This window comes from Loxodonta africana, chromosome X, assembly GCF_030014295.1.
Source record: "Loxodonta africana isolate mLoxAfr1 chromosome X, mLoxAfr1.hap2, whole genome shotgun sequence".
Classification (NCBI taxonomy): domain Eukaryota; kingdom Metazoa; phylum Chordata; class Mammalia; order Proboscidea; family Elephantidae; genus Loxodonta; species Loxodonta africana.
In genome coordinates, this window is record NC_087369.1 from 43443809 (window position 1) to 43464485 (window position 20677).

General features: G+C 41.3%; 1 protein-coding gene across 2 annotated transcripts in view; it reads left to right on the top strand.

Moving 5' to 3' along the window:
- The window catches only part of SYTL5 (synaptotagmin like 5), a 284046-nt gene extending 265913 nt beyond the window's left edge, over window positions 1–18133 (top strand). For both annotated transcript variants that reach the window (XM_064278136.1, XM_064278137.1), the window contains 7 exons: window positions 1961–2139; window positions 4021–4120; window positions 5965–6126; window positions 12988–13096; window positions 14238–14373; window positions 16427–16635; window positions 17884–18133. In XM_064278136.1, coding sequence (XP_064134206.1) covers window positions 1961–2139; window positions 4021–4120; window positions 5965–6126; window positions 12988–13096; window positions 14238–14373; window positions 16427–16635; window positions 17884–18026 — 1038 coding nt within the window. In that variant the 3' untranslated portion in view covers window positions 18027–18133. The remainder of the gene's footprint in view (window positions 1–1960; window positions 2140–4020; window positions 4121–5964; window positions 6127–12987; window positions 13097–14237; window positions 14374–16426; window positions 16636–17883) is intronic.
- The last annotated feature ends 2544 nt before the right edge of the window (window positions 18134–20677 follow it).

Sequence of the window (20677 nt, forward strand, 5' to 3'; positions counted from 1 at the left end):
GATACTCGCCACATCATCCAAATGCTGCTCTTTCATCAGTCTCTATTCTGAGCAATTGGAAAATCATAATGGCTTTTGCAAAAAAAAATTAAAATTATGAAAAACAGAAAGACACATGTACAATGTTATGGATTGAATTGTGTTCACCAAAAAATATGTGTAGTAAATCCTAACCTCTATAAAAAAAAAAAAAACCTCTATGCCTGTGGTTAAATGGATTGTGTTATGTTAATGAGACCAGATTAGTGTAGGGTGTGTTTTAAGTCAATCTCTTTTCAAATATAAAAGAGATTAAACAAGCAAGGGAAAGAAGCAGGGATGGGGGAAGATTGACTGTAAGCCAAAGGAGATCTTCAAGGAACCAGGAAAGAAGCTGAAGATCCAGGACCTTCCCCCAGAGCCAACAGAGACAGAAAGTTTTCTCCTAGAGCCAATGCCCTAAATTTGGACTTCTAGCCTCCTAAACTGTGAGAAAATAAATTTCTGTTTGTTAAAGTCACTCACTTGCTGTATTTCTGTTATAGCAACACTAGATAATTAAGACATACACCGGTGCTCATTGCAGTACTATTCACAATAGCCAAAAGGTGGAAACAACCTAAGTGTCCATAAACAGATGAATGGATAAACAAAATGTGGTACATACGTACAATGGAATACTACTTAGCCATAAAGAGAAACGAAGTCCTTATCCACGCTACAACATTAATGAACCTTGAAAACCTTAGGTTCAGTGAATATACATCAATCACAAAAGGACAAATATTGTATAATCTCTCTTATGCGAAATAACAAGAACACGCAAATATAAAGGTCAAAGCTTATTAGTGATTACCGGCCGGTATGAGTGAGGGGGAAAGGGAGAGCCAGTGTTTGGGAAGCAGTATTTGTTTATGATGATGGGAAATTTGGTAGCTGAACAACATGATTAATATAGTTGATATTATTAAATTGTAAACCTGAAAAGTGTTGAATGGGCAAATTTTGTGTTATACGTATTTTTACAACTATAAAAAAAAGTGGAAAGTCTAAGTTCCCTTTGTACTCACTCACTCACTGTAGTGATTCCAGAAGAGGGGTTTTGAAACTACTGGATCTTTCATGAAAGCTTTCTAGGTGACGGTGATGTTGCTAAGATACAGGGTTTTACTTCTGGCACTAAAGAATAATTTTGTAACATTTAATTCAAAATATGTTCCATGTCATTAGTGCTTCATCAGAAACCTCATTCATTCTGAGAGATTTGGACTGGTTTTTGAAAATTTTTATTTTATTTATTGGTTAGTGTGTCATTTTATTGTTTAGTGTTTTATTTTGTGAGTTGTTATTTTACAGAGGTTTACATAGCTATCCTCTTAGACTACCCATGGGGCCCACACAGCTGCTTAGCTGGAGAATCACAGTAGCTGTGAGTATAAGATATTCTCCTGGCATGCCCTTGTTCAAGTTGCAGCCGTGGCCCCCTGAGACTGATAGGATGCTGTCTGTGGGTGTCAGGGAGGAAAGATGTGACTCCTGCTAGAACTGAATATGATGTGAGCTTTTCCTTACCCTGATCAATGTTTTCTAGAACTTGAAGTAGATCAGCTTTGAGTCTATCAATAAAAAAGGAGAAAGCTATAGGGATGGGAATGAGGAGTAAGATTGGAAATGCCTCAATAAGCCTGTACTCATTAGAAAAGGTGAATAAACAAAGGGTATTCACTAACCTCAAAAGAAATGCTTCTGCTCTCAGCAAGTTTCATGCCTTCCTTACCAAGGTTCTAGATCTGTTGTCTTTTCTCAAACTTGGATTTTATACCAAACCAACAAAACAAGCATCAACTTCTGCTTTCTTCCCTCACCCTATACTCCCCTGCTCATTATAAAGACAAAGGAATTGTTATATAATGAAGGGGGGTGGGTTCTATGAAGCGATCATTAGAACACTGGACACCTCTTTTTATCTCATTTATTCCAGACCAGCCTTAACAGCATGATGAGTGTTTACAGTGAGACAGGAGACTATGGCAATGTGAAGGTCAGTGGTGAAATCCTTCTCCACATCAGCTACTGCTACAAAACTGGCGGGCTCTACATTTTTGTGAAGAATTGCAGAAATCTGGCCATAGGAGATGAAAAGAAACAGAGGACAGATGCGTAAGCACATAGCATGTTCCTCGGACTATTTCAATTACTATTATTCTGTTTTGTCTGTATATATGTTTCTTTTTCAGAAGAGTCTTAACATTCAAATCCTTCTCAGCAGATTGTCGCTCTCCTCCTGTGCCACACTTCTAAATATTCACCAAAATGCATACATAATGGTTGTGTCTGGGGTTACCTGATTTTTGTTACTCATTGTGATTCAGGACTGACATATTTGTAGTTTACATGGAGCTAGCTTTTTGAGTTAGAAGGCTGACTTCTTGGTGCATCCCAGGATATACAAGAATATCCTGTTAACTCTTGCTGTGGGAAATCTGCCACAGAAAAGTACCAAGCTATTATCCCAGTAGAACAACTCAAAAGAGCAATTATGAGGCTCTCAGGATTCCAGGGATCAGCCTGGCAGGGCAGGTATGCACCATGGCACATTGGAGGGGAGCTAAATATATAAATGTGTTGAAGGTCCCCCAAGACCACCCCCAGGTTCAATGGTTCACTAGGAGGACTCACAGGACCACATATAGCTGAAATCAGCAAAGGAAAAAGGTGCATGGGCAAATTCTGGGGGGAAACCAGACATAAGCTTCCAAGGGCTTCCAATAGAGTCACACAGGATGTGCTTAATTCATACAATAACGGGTTATGACAATGCAAGTGAAATTGCCAACCAGGGAAGCTCATTAAAGACTCAGCACCCAGGGTTTTCTACTGGGGGCTGCTTATTATATAGGCAGCCTCTGCCTGGCACACACCAAAATTCCTGACCTCCAGAAGGAAACCACGTATTCAGCATAAATCAGATTGGAATTGTTATATAATGAAGGGGGGTGGGTAGAGTTTATACACAATGAGCCACTTTTATCAATTCTGGAAATGTTAGTAACTCTCCCAAAATTCAAGTTCCCAGACATCAGCCAAGGGCCAACCTTGCAAGCAGGTCTTTAAAAGAATATCAGCCTCCCCTGCCATGTTAACTCTTTTCTGCACAGTAGTTGATCCATATCCAATAACCAACCCAGTGAAACTGGTCCCAAATGTCCTAAGATAGACAGATGAAAGGATTATGACTACAAATTGGGCCATCTGCCTTCCTACCTACATTTAAGAGGGCTTCAGAACCTATACAACCATTTAGACTAGCATTGAAAGGGGTAATCTAAAGCCCTAGCAGATGTGTTTCAGACCTGTAATAGCATCTTGTACATTTCTAACTCCACCATGATGCCCCTGATCCAAGGGGCTGCTGGGATAGCTCAAAGCAAGATCTTCAGTAGAATTGGGTAGGTTGTTATTTTCTATTCTTTCTCACTATTTTCCTTCATTCACCCATTACCATTGACCCCTCTCCCTGACATGAGAAGCTAGGATTAGGAATGTAGAGGAATATAACTCTGGAAAATTTTGTGAGGCAATTGATAATGATAATAGATTACATTTATTGAATATGTACAGTATGTCAGCTCTTTGCATGTATCAACTAATTTATTAAATTAATCTAATCCTCACAACCCCATGGGTTAGACACTGTTATTAACCCTGTTTTACAGATGAGTAAATTGAGGCACAGAGTGGAATAAACCTTGAGGCCACTAAAACAAGTGAGTCATGGAGTGATTTGAACCCAGTTGGCTTGACTCCAGAACCAGCTCTCTTTACCGCTTCTCTCTTATAGAAGGCCCAGAGTTATATTTAAAGCACTGTTATGTAGACTATATTCTCTTTGGCCCTGTCTCTTATACTTAAAAACCCAGTAAAAAAAAACTTACTGTTACTAACCTATATATTGCCTTTACCTCTTTTATTCATTGAAGGCTTTTAGCATTTCTTGCAAAGTAAATGTTTGCGAATAGTTTCTTGTTTTATCATCTACAGTTATGTCAAGTCATACCTTCTTCCTGACAAGTCCCGAAACAATAAGCGCAAGACCAAAATCAGAACAGGCACTAATCCAGAATTCAATGAAACACTAAAGGTAAATACTCTCTCATAGTAACCCATGCCAACCATGTGATGTAGTTCACAACCTCATTTTTTTTAAAGCAACTAGAGAGAATCTTTTATTTGCATGTCGAAGCTTGTATATGCAGTAGAAAACTGTAGACTTTGAATAAATTATTATAATGGCATTGGTTTTCTTAATAGTGCTTGGAAAGGAAAAAATACAAACCACTCTTACTCTGTTTATTTTTCTGCTGCTGCTGAAGTTGTACCTTAAGTAGAGATGAGCCAACAAAATTACATCTGGGCTAATACATCTTGTCAAAAAGTATGTGTTACCCTTGGGAAAACTGGCCTTTCTCTAGTTCCCGTGAAAGACGTTTGTCACAGTTTTGACACTAACTTAGTGGGTCACCTTGTACATGCTCATTGTTCTGTTAACACAGCATGGATATATACTGTTTCTTGTTAGGGTTTCAGAATTTGGCTAAATTTAGGTGTGTGGTTAATGAATAGTGGCGATGCAGGGTTGAATTTGAGAAATCTCAGAGAAAGTGGCCTAGATAAAACATGACCCAAGCTCCAATCCTAAATGAAATTACTTTTACCAGTGGGCTTCCATGTAACAACCCCTTCTCACGCCCTGGGCCAAACTGGCCTGCTAAGAATGATCTGGGGAGCTGGTATGTAAAAGTTATTGCCAATCCCAGGGAAATTTATGAACCTTGTGCCAGAGTGATAAGGCCCCTGGGTGATGCCAATGATTTGTGCTCAACTACTAACCTAAAGGTTGGTAGTTCAAACCCACCCAGTGGTGCTATGGAAGAAAGGCCTGGAGATCTGCTGCTGAGCCATTCTATTCTGTAGCACATGTAATCACCATGAGTCAGAATCAACTCAGTGATAATGGATTCAGTTTTGCATTTTGTTCCAGAATGAGAGAGTCAGAGTCTACCATAGCAGGAAGTTGGTGAGGACAGAAAGCCATGTGCCTGCATGTGTGGGTGGGGGCATTCATGGAAGTAGGAACTGATATCAAAACAGATAAAACAGAGAATGAAAAAATGCAGGTATTTTCTGAGCATCACAGAATAGCAAAGATGAGACCAAGCAGAACAGATAAACAGAGTGACAGGGCAAATTCAGGAAGCAGGGAGCCAAGGTTAATCATGTCAAGAAGAGCAAGGACAGGTATAGACACAAATCCATGATCAGGAATCTTCAGCCTGAAGTACATTCCTGGTGATGGTTGCATAGAACAAACTGGAGGTTTGAGACTGTGCAAGCATGTTGGCCCTGGATAATGTTCTACTAGAAAGGGAATAGCTATCCCAGCAATATCTTCTTTCTGCTCCATCTACACACACATATTTCCACCTCTGTACTTAAAGATATTATGGATTTGGTGTTTGCAGATTTCTCACTACCAATACTTTTCTGGGCTTTTGGGTTCTTATTATGAATAAGGTAAGACAGAGGAGGTGGAGAATTGATATGTTAAACCTTGAGCTTACAAAGTATATGTTGACAAAATAACTATTGAAGGCAATTGAAAAACAGATGAAACTGAAACAAGGACAAGCTTTATCACCTAACACTTTTTATTCAATATCTAGAGTTTATCACCACCACCTCCCCCCCTCCACCCAGGTAATTTGTTTATATATCTTTCAGTGCTAGGTCTGGCACAAAATGACTATATGGAATAGATCCTTAGTTGTAGGGGAAACAAAAAAGAAAGTATTTTCTATGCGTTTTAAAAAAAATTCCTATTACTGATGAATATGATCTGAAAGCTGGTGGAAGTAAATTCCAACCTATCCTGGCATTGGACAGAGCCCTCCTTGTGAAGTGTAATGTTGTAACTCTCATTTGCAGTACACTATCAGCCACACTCAGTTGGAAACAAGAACTTTGCAGCTCTCAGTCTGGCACTATGATCGATTTGGACGTAACAGCTTCCTCGGGGAAGTGGAGATTCCTTTTGATTCATGGAACTTTGAAAATCCAAGTGATGAGTGGTTTGCATTACAGCCTAAGGTAGGAAATGCTTCCGGATCAATCAAACAGTTACACGATGAGACAGGTTATGAGCAAAATTGATGTCATAGACCTAAAGAATCTGAATACTTGCAAAGATTAGTGCAGCAAATTTTGGAATAACATTATAGTAAGTGTTCTAAGCCCCTCCTTTTGGAGATACTTCATCAATATAGATTGTATAATGCAAACCCTGTAATTTCTTTTATTCCTCAGGAATGTCTTTGTTTCTGCTTATTATTTTGCCTTGAACAAAATAAATGGTTTAACATAACCCTTGACTGGCTTTAGCAAAAGAATAAATGTGAATGCTCTTTTAACATGCTCTAATCTAGACGGTTCACTCTATGCAACTGGAGTCTCTTTATATTTACAGTAATTTTTTTAAAGTAAAAGTGTGGTGGAAAAAATGTCATGTTAATGCAAACAAAATTTGTTCTTTTTATATAAAGAGGCAAAATATGATTACTGATGGTGGACTCATGTCAGACTTTCTGGGTTCAATCCTGGCTTTACGAATTACTTGCCTGTGCGATCTTGGACCTTGGTCTCCTCATTTGTAACATAATAATTGCACATAGTTTACAGGGCTTAAAGAAGTATTCTATATGAGACTCTCAGCATTGTATCAGGCACATTGTAAGCTCTCAAAAAATGCTAGCAATTCTTTGTGTTAAGGAGCCCTCGTGGCACAGTGATTAAGCGCTCAGCTACTAACTGAAGGTCTGAGGTTTGAACCCACTAGCTGCCCCTCGGGAGAAAGATGTAGCAGCCTGATTCCATAAAGATTTACAGCCTTGGAAACCCTATGGGGCAGTTCTACTCTGTCCTATAGAGTCGCTATGAGTTGGAATCAACTCAACGGCAACAGGTTTGCTTTTGGTGTTACTTAGTGGCATAGTGGTTAAGAGCTCAGATGCTAACCAAAAGGCCAGCAGTTCGAATCCACTAGCCACTCCCTGGAAATCCTGTGGGGCAGTTCTACTCTGTCCTATAGGGCTGTTAGTAGTCGGAATTGACTCAAAGGCAATGGGGTTTTTTTTTGTTTGTTTGTTTTTGTTTTGTTTTGTTTTGTTTTGGTTTTAGGAGCCCTTGTGTTGCAAGTGACAGAAACTCCAGATCATATTGCTCAAAAATTACAGGGAAAATATTGGCCAGTGGTAATTAGACATGGCATGATCCAAATGCTCAGATCATATCAAGACCCTGGAGTCTCTTGGTTTCTCTTCTCCTCTGTGTTGGCTTCATTTTCAGGATCCACAGTATGGACCTCCACCACTAGCTTCAGACGTGGTCCTCTTGGGCACTAATGGCTACAGCGACCACGAGATTCTCATCCTTGCACCAGACTGTCCAGGAGAGGAGAGAGTTCCTCCTCCTTCAACAGTCAAACCAATGCCTTGGGTCTGGCTCTACTAATTTTAGTTAGATTATTTGCCCATCCTAAACTAATCTCTGTGGTCAGAGGGGTGAGATACATTGGCTGGCTTAAAATAATCAGAACATACTTTAGTGCTGAAGGTGGGATTATACCAAAGGAAATCCAGGTACAGTAGTACCAAAGGAATAGTGAGTGGATACTGGGGAGCAAAAACAATGTCTCCCATACTGTCATCAGCAGCATCATTGTAATTTTATTTAATTGTTACAACAACACTGTGAGGTAAGTATTATATTATCTCCATTTTATATAAGAGGAGGCTGAGACTCAGTCTTGGTGATGGTGTTTTGTCACTGTTGACCCCCAACTTGGTGTAAATAACTCATGCAAAACCTTTATTGAGGTATATTTGGACTGTGGGTAAAATGGACAATAAAAATCCTTAAAATTAAGATAACCATAAGCTCATGACTAGTGTAAATATGATAGACATGGTAAGTACAATATTAAAAATAAATCAGCCCACAATAACATATTATTCCACTGACATTAAATGAGAAATATTTCATCATTGCAGTATTAAGTCTCTTAGAATCAAATAAAAAGCCTTAGCACAAAGAATAGCACTTAATATGATTTACCAATCTCCTATCAGTTGCTTCCTATAGTGTATGATGGATGAACATTGTTAGAAAATTCCCGAAATATCATATGATGCATGACATAGATGGAGAATATGTAACATGCATCTTAGCACATAACATTAATTTGTCTGTCATGAAGTTAACATTAAAGCACAAAAGGGCTCTTTGGAAACCTGTTGGGAGGGAAAAGTAGCATCTATCCAGTCAGTTTCCTGGAAATGGTTGAAGGACTTGTGCTGGGCTGATATCTAAGTTCTCCCAGGCATTTTCTGTGCTTAGAGGCCAACAACTTTCCACCATAATCACCACATTTCTGTTGGGTACTTTACTTTCTGTTATGAAGGGAAAGCATCTCTGGATGTCTCTGGGCCTGCCAAATGTAGAAAAGTTCTGATCGTATTCAGTGTTTATGAGGGACACTTTCCGTGCTCTGCCAGATTCCCTCCAATTCCTTTTACCGTGTCTGTGAGGGGTGTTGCATCCAACGACCCCCTCCAGAGTCTCTTTGGAAGCCTGCCCTTAGGCTACTGTAGTTTCTTTGCCCATGTAGGCAAAGAACCAGAAGTTTCTGGGGGTTTATATACCCACCCCACCCCCCATGAGGCAACCTTTAGACAATAACTGATAGATGGAGGAATATGAAATCCCAGCTCCCTTACCCAGAGTGGGACAAATTCTGAAGCGTTACTTATACTCCAGAATGCCCTTGTGGGATTGGGCTGAAGCTACCCTACATGGAACTTTGCCTGAGTTTGCACCCTTGCTTGACTTCCTCCTTTTCCCTGTCCTGCTTCTCCTACTCCCTCACTGGTCTGTCCTGGGAGCACTCCCTTAATAAGTCGCTTGCACAGGCTTTATCACCTCAGGGTCTACTTCCAGGGAACTATAAGGCAATATCTGATCCATGTCATCTTCCTCTGTCAAGTTTCCTCTGACATGTAGAGAGGAAAGGTACCACGCCTTCCAAAAGTGGGGAGGACAGGTGCAAAGGCATTGCTCTATAGGCTACTTCCTGCCTCATTAGTGGCTCATCCTCAGGCTGAACTGGGCTCTGTGTGGTTTATTATTAGCCAGTCCCTGCATGGCATAAATGGTTAAACAGGTGGGTTACTAATCAAAAGGTTGGTAGTTCAAACTCACCCAGAGGCGCCATGGAAGACAGGCCTGGCAATCTGCTTCTGAAAGGTCACGGCCTTGAAAACTCTATTGAACAGTTCCACTCTGACCCACATGGGGTCACCACGAGTTGAAATTGACTTGGCAGCAACTGGTTTGGTTTTTGGTTTTTTATGGCAAGTATCGCTTCTTTCTGTCTCCTGTCTCAGTCATTTCAATGCGATGGTCACTTCATTGGTTATAGCCGGAATACAAGCAGCTCCAGGAGACTTGATGTTTCTTTTTGATTATCCAGTCAAGTAGGTGAAGTGGGAGCTACAGGGGGATCAGAACTACGTAACACTCTTTAAGCACCTGGAAACACTATGACATCTTTTTGCGGTAGAAATACCAGAAAGACATTGTGCCTCATTGACTCTGTTAGTGAGAGCACTCGATACATATTTTTGTTTCTGCTGGATCTCACAGCACTAAGCCAGCGAGGAGGTTAGTGCAGGCAGAAAGAGAACTCAAGATGCCAAATGTACTGTAAAGAGGTTTCATGGTAGAACTTTTCTGTGTGAAATGGGATTATAGATTATATATAGATTAGCTATAACTCATCCTTATGAAAAGCAGGTTAGGTAGTTAGACAAGAAGGGTTTGTCAGTAACAATTGCCTTTCATGCATTCCCAGAAGGTGCTACTATAAAAACAAGAACCTTTGAAAATCAACAGCAGGCTTAAGTGATTTTCCAAGGAAACCTCTTATTCTGCCTTGAGCCAGAGAGTCAATGTAAGCTCCTGTGGGAAAAGGCTCTCTCTTTATTTGACAGTTTAGGCAGACTTCTGCCCATAATTAATTACCCCACCTTAGACCTGTAACTATACTGGGAACTCTGTCTCTCACTTCAATGGAAAGTGGATCACTCTCTTTTCAGAAAACAGAGGACAGTGGGTATCATCAGACAAGGGAGGCAGTGATGGTTCAGTAAGTAAAATTCGTGCCTTCCATGGGGGGACCCAGGTCCCATTCCTGGCCAGTGCACCTCATGCTCAGCGACCCGATTGTCTGTAGAAACTTGCGTGTTGCTGTGATGCTGACCAGGTTTCCTACGACAGACTAGGACAAAAGCAATATACTTCCGAAAATCAGACAATGAAAACCCTAGGGACCACAACAGTCAGATCCACAGCTGATCAGGGGATGGTGCAGGGCCAGGTAGTGTTTTGTTCTGTTGTGCATGGGGTCTCCCTGAGTCAGGAGCCACCTCAACGACAGTTAACATCATCATGGAAACCCCGGTGGCGTAGTGGTTAAGTGCTACGGCTGCTAACCAAAGGGTCGGCAGTTCGAATCCGCCAGGCACTCCTTGGAAACTCTATGGGGCAGTTCTACTCTGTCCTATAGGGTCGCTATGAGTCGGAATCGACTCAACGGCACTGGGGTTTTGGTAACATCGTCATCTCATTACGTGAGAGCCCTGCTCAGATAGTCTCAATGACTCCCTACTGCTTTTTTTTTTTTTTAATATAATTTGAATAAATCCTAACCCTCACCCAGGCGCTCAGAGCTCCCCTGATATGGCTTGGTCTTCCGTACAGGCCTGGATGTCAGTGCTCTGCTCATGTCCCAATTTTCATGTACACATGGCTCCCCGTAGCTTCTGCTACCAGCTTCCAGCGCCTGACAGTCTTTATAGGAGGGGAGCCTTCAGGCTGCTGGAGCCAGCTTTGTCTGTGGGCATGGAAAGCCAGATGAGCCTGGTATTTAAGTCCCCTAGGGGTTGGTATCGGAAACCCTGGTGGTGTAGTGGTTAAGTGCTACAGCTGCTAACCAAAAGGTCAGTAGTTCGAATCCGCCAGGCACTCCTTGGAAGCTCTATGGGGCAGTTCTTCTCTGTCCTATAGGGTTGCTATGAGTCGGAATCGACTCGACGGCAGTGGGTTTTAGGGGTTGGTATTGGAATCCCTGGTGGCGTAGTGGGTAAGAGCTACAGCTGCTAACCAAAAAGTCGGCAGTTCGAATCCACCAGGTTCTCCTTGGAAACCATATGGGACAGTTCTACTCTGTCCTATAGGGTCGCTATGAGTCAGAATTGACTCGGTGGCAGCAGGTTAGGTTAGGTTAGGGGTTGGTATGGAGCCCTTGATCAATGACTAACAGGTGAAGAGATATAAACACTCCTGCTTCCTTGCCTATGATTGGGACACTCTGAGGTGGGATCTGTCCTATCTCCAGAGCTACCCTGCAGGGCTAAGCAAAAATTACTGTCCATGGAACTTTGCTTGATATCACACCCTTGTTGAGCCTCCTTTGCTCTGTAGTCCCACTTCTCCACTACCCTTCCTAATAAATTACTATGACATAAATTCTCATCTTAGAGTATTCTGGGGGATCCAGAATAGACACCTGGTTTCCATCCTCTTTGCTACTACCTCTCTGCACACACACCCCTAATCACACTTGGCATCCTACCAGTCCCTAAACTCATTGTACACAGTCACTGCCTCACTTCGCTCATGCTGCTTTCTCAACCCAGACTAACCTTCCCAACCCATCTTCATGTGTCATCATCTGGATTAATCTCTCTGTTCCACAGTTTTACTTGTACTCATTTGTGTGTGTGTTCATTTAAGTTCTGTACAATTGAATCACCTATGTAGGTTTGTGTATCCACCACTACAGTTGAGATACAGACCAGTTCCATTACCACAAGGATCCTTCATGTTGCCATTTTATAACCACACCCACCTCCTTCCTGCCCCTCTCCCTCTACCCTCATCCCTGATTCTTAGCAACCACTAATCTGTTATCTCTATAATTTTGTCATTTCAAGAGCGTTACATAAATGGAATCCCATGGTATGTAACCTTTTGAGATTGGCTTTTTTTGCTTGGCAGAATTCCCTTGGGATTCATCCAAGTTGCATGCATCAATAGACCATTTCTTTTATTGCTGAATAGTATTCCATGGTATAGATGTACCACGGTTTGTTTAACCATTCATTCATTGAGCAGCATCTGGGTTGTTTCCACTTTTTGGATATTATGAGTAAAGCTGCTACAAGCATTCACGTATAGATTTTTGTGTGGACATAAATTTTCATTTGTCTAGGATAAATGCTCTAAAGTGGAATTGCTGGGTTGTATGTGGTAATTACAAGTTTACTTTTACAAGAAACTGTTAGACTGTCTTCCAGCATGGCTGCACCATTTTACTTTCCCACTAGCAATGTTTGAATGAACCAGTATTTCACATTGAATTTTGATGATGTGAACTGTCAATATTACTTTTAATAGTGTCTGGCAGTCCAGTGTGAACCAAGCTTTTCCCTTCTTGCTCACATAGGAAGGCCTTGAGACATCAAAGACAGAGGGGAAGAAGTAGCTTCTGGAGCTATTTTCAGTGACATCTTTACTCCTGCATCATACCACAAACTGTCTATCTCACAGGAACTCAATATCCATTGACTGACTAAATGTGTTTCGTGTATCTCCTCTAAAATTCTTTTTACTTTAATGTTAAAAGTTATACGCTAATTCCTTCATAGAGTTTTCTAGCCTTTTTTTCCCCTCATATCTAAAGCATCTGTTGAACCAATAAGAGCTAACATAGTTGAGTGGGAAAGGACTGTCACACTTAAGCTACCAAATAAATGCTATATATTAAAACATGGGCTGCAAAATAATAAACCAAGCATTCTTACTCCTTCTTTTTGCCTGCCTCCCCTTGGCCAGGTGGAGTTTGCCCCTGACATTGGCCTTCAGTACAAAGGAGAGCTGACAGTCGTTTTACGCTATATTCCCCCAGAGGAAAACTTGATTCTTCCACTAGGACAAGTTCAAGGTAGAGTAAAACTCGATTACTTTGCTCAAGGGCATCCTATATGGGAAAGGAACTCAGTGATTGGCTGGACTAGATTACTTCCAGATGACACCAATGAAATGGTACCACTGTCTTTGGGGGAGAGTTGAGCAGTATATACCCTGCCTGGGGATGGGTGCAGGAGTCCTGCAAGGAAAGGACAAAGTTCACATTTAGAAACCAGTCATGATTGGTGAGATTTGTATCCTGCCAGTCCCAGAGACATAGGATCTTCCCCAGTGTGGGGTAGGGGTGGGTATGTCTGGGGTGTGTGTAGGAAGCAGCTGTATTAATTTATGACATCCACAACTACTAATGAAATCTTGAAGAAGAGTTGACCTAGAACACAGAATACAAAGGAAAAGTCCAGATGGAGTCAACATGTAAATCCCTCTTTCCCTTCATTTTCCATCAGTTCCTACACCCTCTCCAATGGAACCATGGACAAGTAACTATCTCCCAGTTTAGTTTTCCTCAGAGGAAAGTTGTGAAGATGAAATAAGTTCATGCATGTAAAATGTTTAAAACAGTACTAAATAAAGTTGCTGGTAGTAGTGGTGGTTATTATTTATGTTGAGCATATTCCACCAGACTAAGAAGGTGGGGTGGGAAAGAGTTTTATCTCACCCCCAAAATATAATTGTGCTTGAACAGTAGCCTCTGGAGATGGCCCTGGAGTTGACAATATACGAGACTGAAATATCAAAGGAGGAGGTTATGGAATTTTCTGTTTCGAAATCTTGGAGCTTGTGAGTGGCTTTCATTGTAGCTATTCTCACTAAGAGCAGAGATGTGGCCCAGGCAGCTCTCAGAGTCTTTTTCCATTTCTATTATTTTATACCCTGTGAAAAGGTATCACCCAGAAGAGAGCTTTTACAGTTTAAAAAATTTTTTTAACAAACTCAAATGAAAGATCCATCCAGAAGTAATCAATGGAGTAAAAACATTTAAATAAATACATGAAAAAATATACAATAATGTAAAGGCCTGAATCAGCCAGCAAATTAAATAAATATTTACAGATTTTCATTGTAAGTTTTCGAATGGAACCCATGATACCTCTCTCTGTCTATTTCTGTCTCGCTTTCTCTTTCTCTCTTTCCCCATCTGGTGGCTAATGCAGGAAAGAAGGCCTTTAAAAAGGGAAAGAAGAAGGAGTCATCTGTGATCTCTGGAGGAGTACTAGAAGTGTTCATCAAAGAGGCAAAGAATTTGACAGCGGTGAAGTCAGGAGGCACTTCTGATAGTTTTGTGAAGGGGTAATTTTGATTTAGCTCATTTTAAGTGATGCTTTTTTATATATAATTTTATTTTGTTGTCATTGTTGAGAACAAACACAGCAAAACATACACCAATACAACAGTTCTACATGTACGATTTAATGACATTGATTACGTTCTTTGAGTTGTGCAACCATACTCACTCTCCTTTTCTGAGTTGTTCCTCATGCGTTAACATCAATTCACCGCCCCCTAAGGTTCCTGTCTAATCTTTCAAATTGCCATTGTCACTTTGATCCCAGTTCTTAAAAGAGCATAATGCTCAAGGCAGACATTTTTTACTAGTTAAGCTAGACTATTGTTTGGTTTTAAGAAGACTTCAGGGGATATTTTTGGCTTAAGGTTTAAAGATTGTATCAGGGCAATAGTTTTAGGGGTTCCTTCCAACCTTCATGGCTCCAGGAGGTAGATGATGCTTAATGAGAGATGAAAGGAGCTGTGATCCACGAGACAGTGTGGCTGCAAGACTTCTATGTTCTGCTTATTCTACATGTACTGAGCTACTCTTAAATGTTGGCTCTTCCATCTAAAAAAATAAGAGTGTTGGGTGAACTGCCTATTCTGGTTTTTACTGTTTCCAGCCCCTCAGTCTCACCCTCAAGACAAGCAGTTTCCTATGAGGTTGTGTTTCATTTCTTGAAGGGAGAGAAAGCATGATTTTCTAAGTGTAATGTATTTTTACTGTGCTTTGTTTTCATTTGGTACATTGTATCCTTGGTGCTTGGCTGTCTTGGGGAAAATTGTAAAAAGTGGAGAGATCAGAGCATCCTCCCTGGAGACAGACACTGGAGAGTGCTTTGGGGAAGCTCCAGGACTCTCACTTTGTGGAGCACAGGACAGATTCTTGAGGGAACACAGCCCTTTAAATGGCCATTCTTGCCCATTCTAGGCAATCCGAAAAGGAAATCCCTCTTGATTTCTGACCATTTGGATATTAGAGGAAATAGGACTGGGAAGATATCTTTCATTCATTCAAACAAAGACACAAAGTCATATTCTTAACATACCTAGGGCCTGGTACAGTGTTTTAACTATAGCAGAAAAGGTTTGGGTACAAGTGTTTTATTTGAGAAGATATCCCAGGAAGTACTAATAAGAATGGAGAAAATGGGACAGGGAAAGGAAGAAAGCTGATAAAATTATGTTAATGAGCAGGTTACCACTGTGGGCAATGGGAGCTCAGTTCCACTTGGGACTTTGTGAAATGCAACTTAGAATTGTCCCTCCAAGGGATAGGGAAGCCAGAGGATTCATCCACTGATTTCTAAAACTAGTTGGTTGAGGGTTGCCCCTGTTGTTGTTGTGTGCTGTCGAGTTGATTCCAACTCATAGCAACCTTATAGGACAGAGTAGAACTGCCCCATAAAATTTCCTAGGCTGTAATCTTTACAGAAGTAGATCACCAGGTATTTTCTTTCATGGAGCCGCTGGTGGGTTCAAATCACCAACCTTTCAATTAGCAGCCGAGTGCTTAACCATTGGGGTCTTAAATCCACAGTAATTCCAGGCTGCCCTGCACATTAGCTGAGTCGGCTCACATAGTACAGTAACCCACTGCCATTGAGTTGATTCCTACTCATAGCGACCCTATAGGACAGAGTAGTAGACAGTCCTTAATTGGAGAAACAAAAAAACACAGACACTAGAGGTGGGAAGCTGTCAGCATGCCAGGAACTGCCCATCCTGGCTGCAAGTCAACTCAGAGGTGAGCTAAGAAGATACGAGGCAGGGCATTCGAATACCACAAGAGGTATTCTCATTTCCAAATGTGGGAAAGGACCAAAATAGGATTAGAAAGGAGAGTGAAGGCATTTTACTATTGTCCCACTTAAAAGAAATAATAAACCATGCTACCAAGTAAATTCAGATTTCAGCATATAAGAACCTGTAGGAGAAAATCAAATATACATATCACTCTTGGGCACACTTACTAGGAATTATGGAAAATTTAAATGGCTACTCAAGGCTGCCATTTTCTGCCTGGTGTTTCACTGATGGATTCACTGTTTTTGTTTGTTTTTTTCTTTTGCAGCTACCTGCTCCCTGATGATAGCAAAGCCACCAAGCACAAAACTCTGGTTATAAAAAGGAGTGTTAACCCACAGTGGAATCACACTTTCATGTTCAGTGGCCTGTATCCCGAGGATATAAAGAATGTTTGCCTAGAACTTACTGTCTGGGACAAGGAAGCTTTTTCCAGCAACATCTTTCTAGGAGGAGTTCGTTTGAATTCTGGAAGTGGTGAGAGACTTGGTGGGGACCCTGAGATGATCTGTGTCTGGGCACAGGACGGGGTGTGGCTCCTCGAGGTGTCAAGTGTAGTAATGTATATGTAGTTTCAGCTGTAGCTGACTCCTGAAATTTCCACAAATGTTCCATTCTTTTAACTGAAGATCTGTTCATGGTTAAAATACAAATATTACTACTCTAACTTTGTATCCTTAGGTTAGAAGTTTGAGCAGCAGAATGGTTAAATTCATTCCTTTGTTAGTTTGTTAGAATATCATTTACACTTTAGTCTAAGTGAATCTCAAGTACTTTCTTAGGACTTCAGGTTTTGCTAGTGAGAAGATGACTGAGACGGCACAAACTTTTGATAATTGAGGGAAGGACTTCCAAGACCAACTTTATCCTCTTCTCAGTTCTGCCAGCCCTTGCAGGCTTTACTCATACGGTGTTTACATTTAAAGGAAATACATTTTTCCCTGAAAAAATAACATCTAGCATTGTTCAAACAGGTCATGAAAACACACCACTGTTCCACAAGACATGACTATAACAGTGTGAATTGGAAAAAAAAAAACTTAGAAGTAGTAGAGCACACGTTGTTGTGTGCCGTCAAGTTGGTTCCGACTCATAGCAACCCTATAGGACAGAGTAGAACTGCCCCATAGGGTTCCAAGGAGCAGCCGGTGGATTCGAACTGCTGACTTTTTGGTTAGCAGCCTGAGCTCTTAACCTCTTTGCCACCAGGGCTCCTCAGAGCATACATAGTTCCCCCAAACTTTCATTATCTCCTAACGTAGGGCAGATCTAGATGCTCTGCACGCACCAAGGTCAATGTTCCTGTAGAGAATGACCCCACCCCTATAATGCTCTACTGATAGAATAAGGGGAACTTAAAATATCAATGTCACCGAAATGATGAAAACACCACAGATCAGAGAAGTGGCCGTGTTAGAATGTGAGGGCTTCAGTGTCCAGTTCAGCCTGTTCTTCTGTCAGCTCAGTCCAGATGAACCAGCTCTTTCTCTGCTAAACTAAAAAAGCCTCCAGGGCCATCCTGATTTGTCTTTCATGATATAGGCAGAAGAGACTAGTGCAAGCTCTAAATGATTTATTCCATTCTAACACCACTCACTAGATACATTGAGCAAGAACAAATCAGGCTCTAGTCAGGAGGCCCCCATCTCTTCTTCATAAGTTGAGATGCCTTTTGGAACATCACATTTCATCTGTGAAATGTAATGTTCCTTCTCCCTTTTTTAGGTGTGAGCCATGGGAAGAATGTGGATTGGATGGACTCTCAGGGGGAAGAACAACGCCTTTGGCATAAGATGGTCAACAACCCTGGGACTCCAGTAGAGGGTGTACTCATGCTCCGTTCCAGCATGGGGAAGCGCAGGCTCTGAAGAGGACCAGTTCTCCAAGAATGAGGCCTCCAAGGAACATTTGGCTGCTGTTTCCTTGGGAACTAAGATTCTGATTCCCTACCATTTCTCACCTGAGATCATTGGGGCATAAGGGGAGAGATGTCAGTGTTCTAGGCCTTTAGGACCTTGATGAGTGGCTAAAACACCATGTACATCGATACGCCCATGGACCAGGGCCTTCAGAATGACTGGATGATAAAAAGTGTACCACACTCCCCTGACAACAAACCAATTGTGCAATGATTCATGGGCTTCATACCATAAGATTAATAGCACAAGCTTATTTGAAACTACAGCTGAGATTGGGGGTCCCCACACCTTTTCAAATTATAAGTTACTTCAGATTTCCCCAAATGGTTTGGGGAAGAAGGGGACCACTGAGAATGTAGATCACTTGAAGAATAAGAAGGGAAACTGGCTACCCTTCACTCACCCTAGGAATCCCCATGATCCAAAGAAGGCATGATGGAGATGGTGGCAAAGGGTGGGGAGGGCGTGTGACGCCGGTATTGTAGCGACCTGGTGTATTAACCAGGTGAGGTTTCAGGATGGACTGACAGGGTCTTCTCTGGTGACTACACAAGTTATCATCTAAATCGGCCCACTGTTGAGAGTGACGAGAGCTAAGTAATTACCCCAGGACAACAGATGTAGACCTGGGCAAATTGGGATGTAGGGTCACTCTAATTATGACCTGGCTATTAGACAGCTCTGTTGTAAACATTTTATAAAATATCCTAAGCCATTAATTAAGAAATAATGATCGAGCTATACACCATTTCACATTTTGTTTATTGATGAGACCAGTTTAATGAAAAGGGAGGTACTACTCTACCTGCTGTTTTACTTCTGCCTCTCTTTTACCCTGTTATAGGAGAGTCACGGTCTTTATTTGCTCTCTCCCCTTCATTTTCTCCTTTGTGTTTTTGTTTTCGCCTTCTGTATTGGTTAGTGATTGCTACAATAATACTGAGTAACAAACCACCCCAAAGTCAGTGACTTAAAATCACAATTCTTTAGTCTCATGGTTATATGGGTTGGCTGGGGAAGCTCTGCTTCCTGCTAGAGGCCTGAGGGTCTTGGTCTATTGCTCGTGTTTACTCCTTTTTGGGCCAGAGGCATAGCCAGTGTATGTTCTTCCCATGTTGATGGCAGAGGTGCAGAGGTGCACTGCAGAAGTATAATTTGAGCCCCTTGCTTTTGTCATGTCTACTGACCTCTCTTTGGCCAAAGCAAGCCATATGGCCAAGCCCAAACTCAAGGAGCAGGGAAATACACTCTGTCTACAATGAAACCATGGCAAGAGTGAGGATACAGGAAGGGAAGAATTGGGGCCAATAGTTCAATATACAATACCTTGCTCAAGCCACAAAATTTAGGCACAAAGGTAGTTAAAGCTGGAAGGGACCTTAGGCCTGACTCCTCATTTTGCATATTCAAAACCTGAAGCCCAGCTGAAATGACTTGCCCAAGGTCATATGGAGATTATGACTGAACCTGGCCTTAAATCCAGGATGTGACTCCGAGGCCAGTGTTCTGCCATGATCTTGTGCTTATTAGGGTGAGCAAGAGGCAATAAACATATCTGACCCAGTCTCCTTATGGAGTCATATTCTGGCCCCTTGTCTCATTCTTCTCACCTGAATTCATATAAACTCTTTTAAAGGGTAGAAACAGAATTTTAGCAAAGAATAGCATTTATAAAATACCAAAGGAAAAATTCAAGCATTTGAATCAGTATCCTGGGCAGACTTGGAATTGACAGTAAACTGTTGCTGGATCTCTGAAGCTCCTAGGAAACTAAAGGCTGTTACATAGGGTGATGAATGCACTTAGTATTATTTTGGCCAAGCCTCATGCATGCCCTTTACGTGTGTGAAAGCCACGTTCCGTATCATACACCATAAGGAGAGAACTCCCTTTCCAGTCACCTCTTTGGCCTGGAGAGTGCAATGCCCAGAATTAAAAGCACAGGCCTAGAAAAGAAGAGGCCAGTGACTCTTCCATAAACCAGTTCTGTGGTTTTAGGAAGCTCGTGAAACTGTGTTGGTTCTCTGTTTTCTCCTTGTTATAATAGGGAGAGTAAGAGAGCCACATCCCTCTTACAAAGAGGGCCTGAGACTAAAAGAGGGATAGTGGCATTCAGTTCAGCAATTGGGCAAACTTTTAATTCATGTCAAGGATTCTGATGGATGCTGAGCTTCACAGCTCAAGTCAAACCCAGTTTTGACCCTGAGTAACTCACAGGCTTTTAAGGAATCTTCATGTAAATGAGTAACCATGATACAAGATGATATGTGCTATAATAAAGGTATAGATAAAGAGTCCTGGAAACACAGATGTAGCCACAACTTATTCTGCCTAGGAAAGGCATGGGGATAAAATGGCATTGAAAAGATAAGTGATAATCAACTGCAAGGTGGTATTTTTCATCAGCCAGTGGTAGGATAGCTAGAATCATTTTTGGGCTTATTCTAGCTAGTTTCATATCTCTAGATTTCTTCTCCAATTTTGAAAACTGATTTAAGAATATATTTAGCATTATTTTTAGTAAGGAACTAAGCAATGCATTTTCAACATTATTCAAAGATAGGCCATGTAATCCCAGAAAATTGAAGTCATTGGTCTAG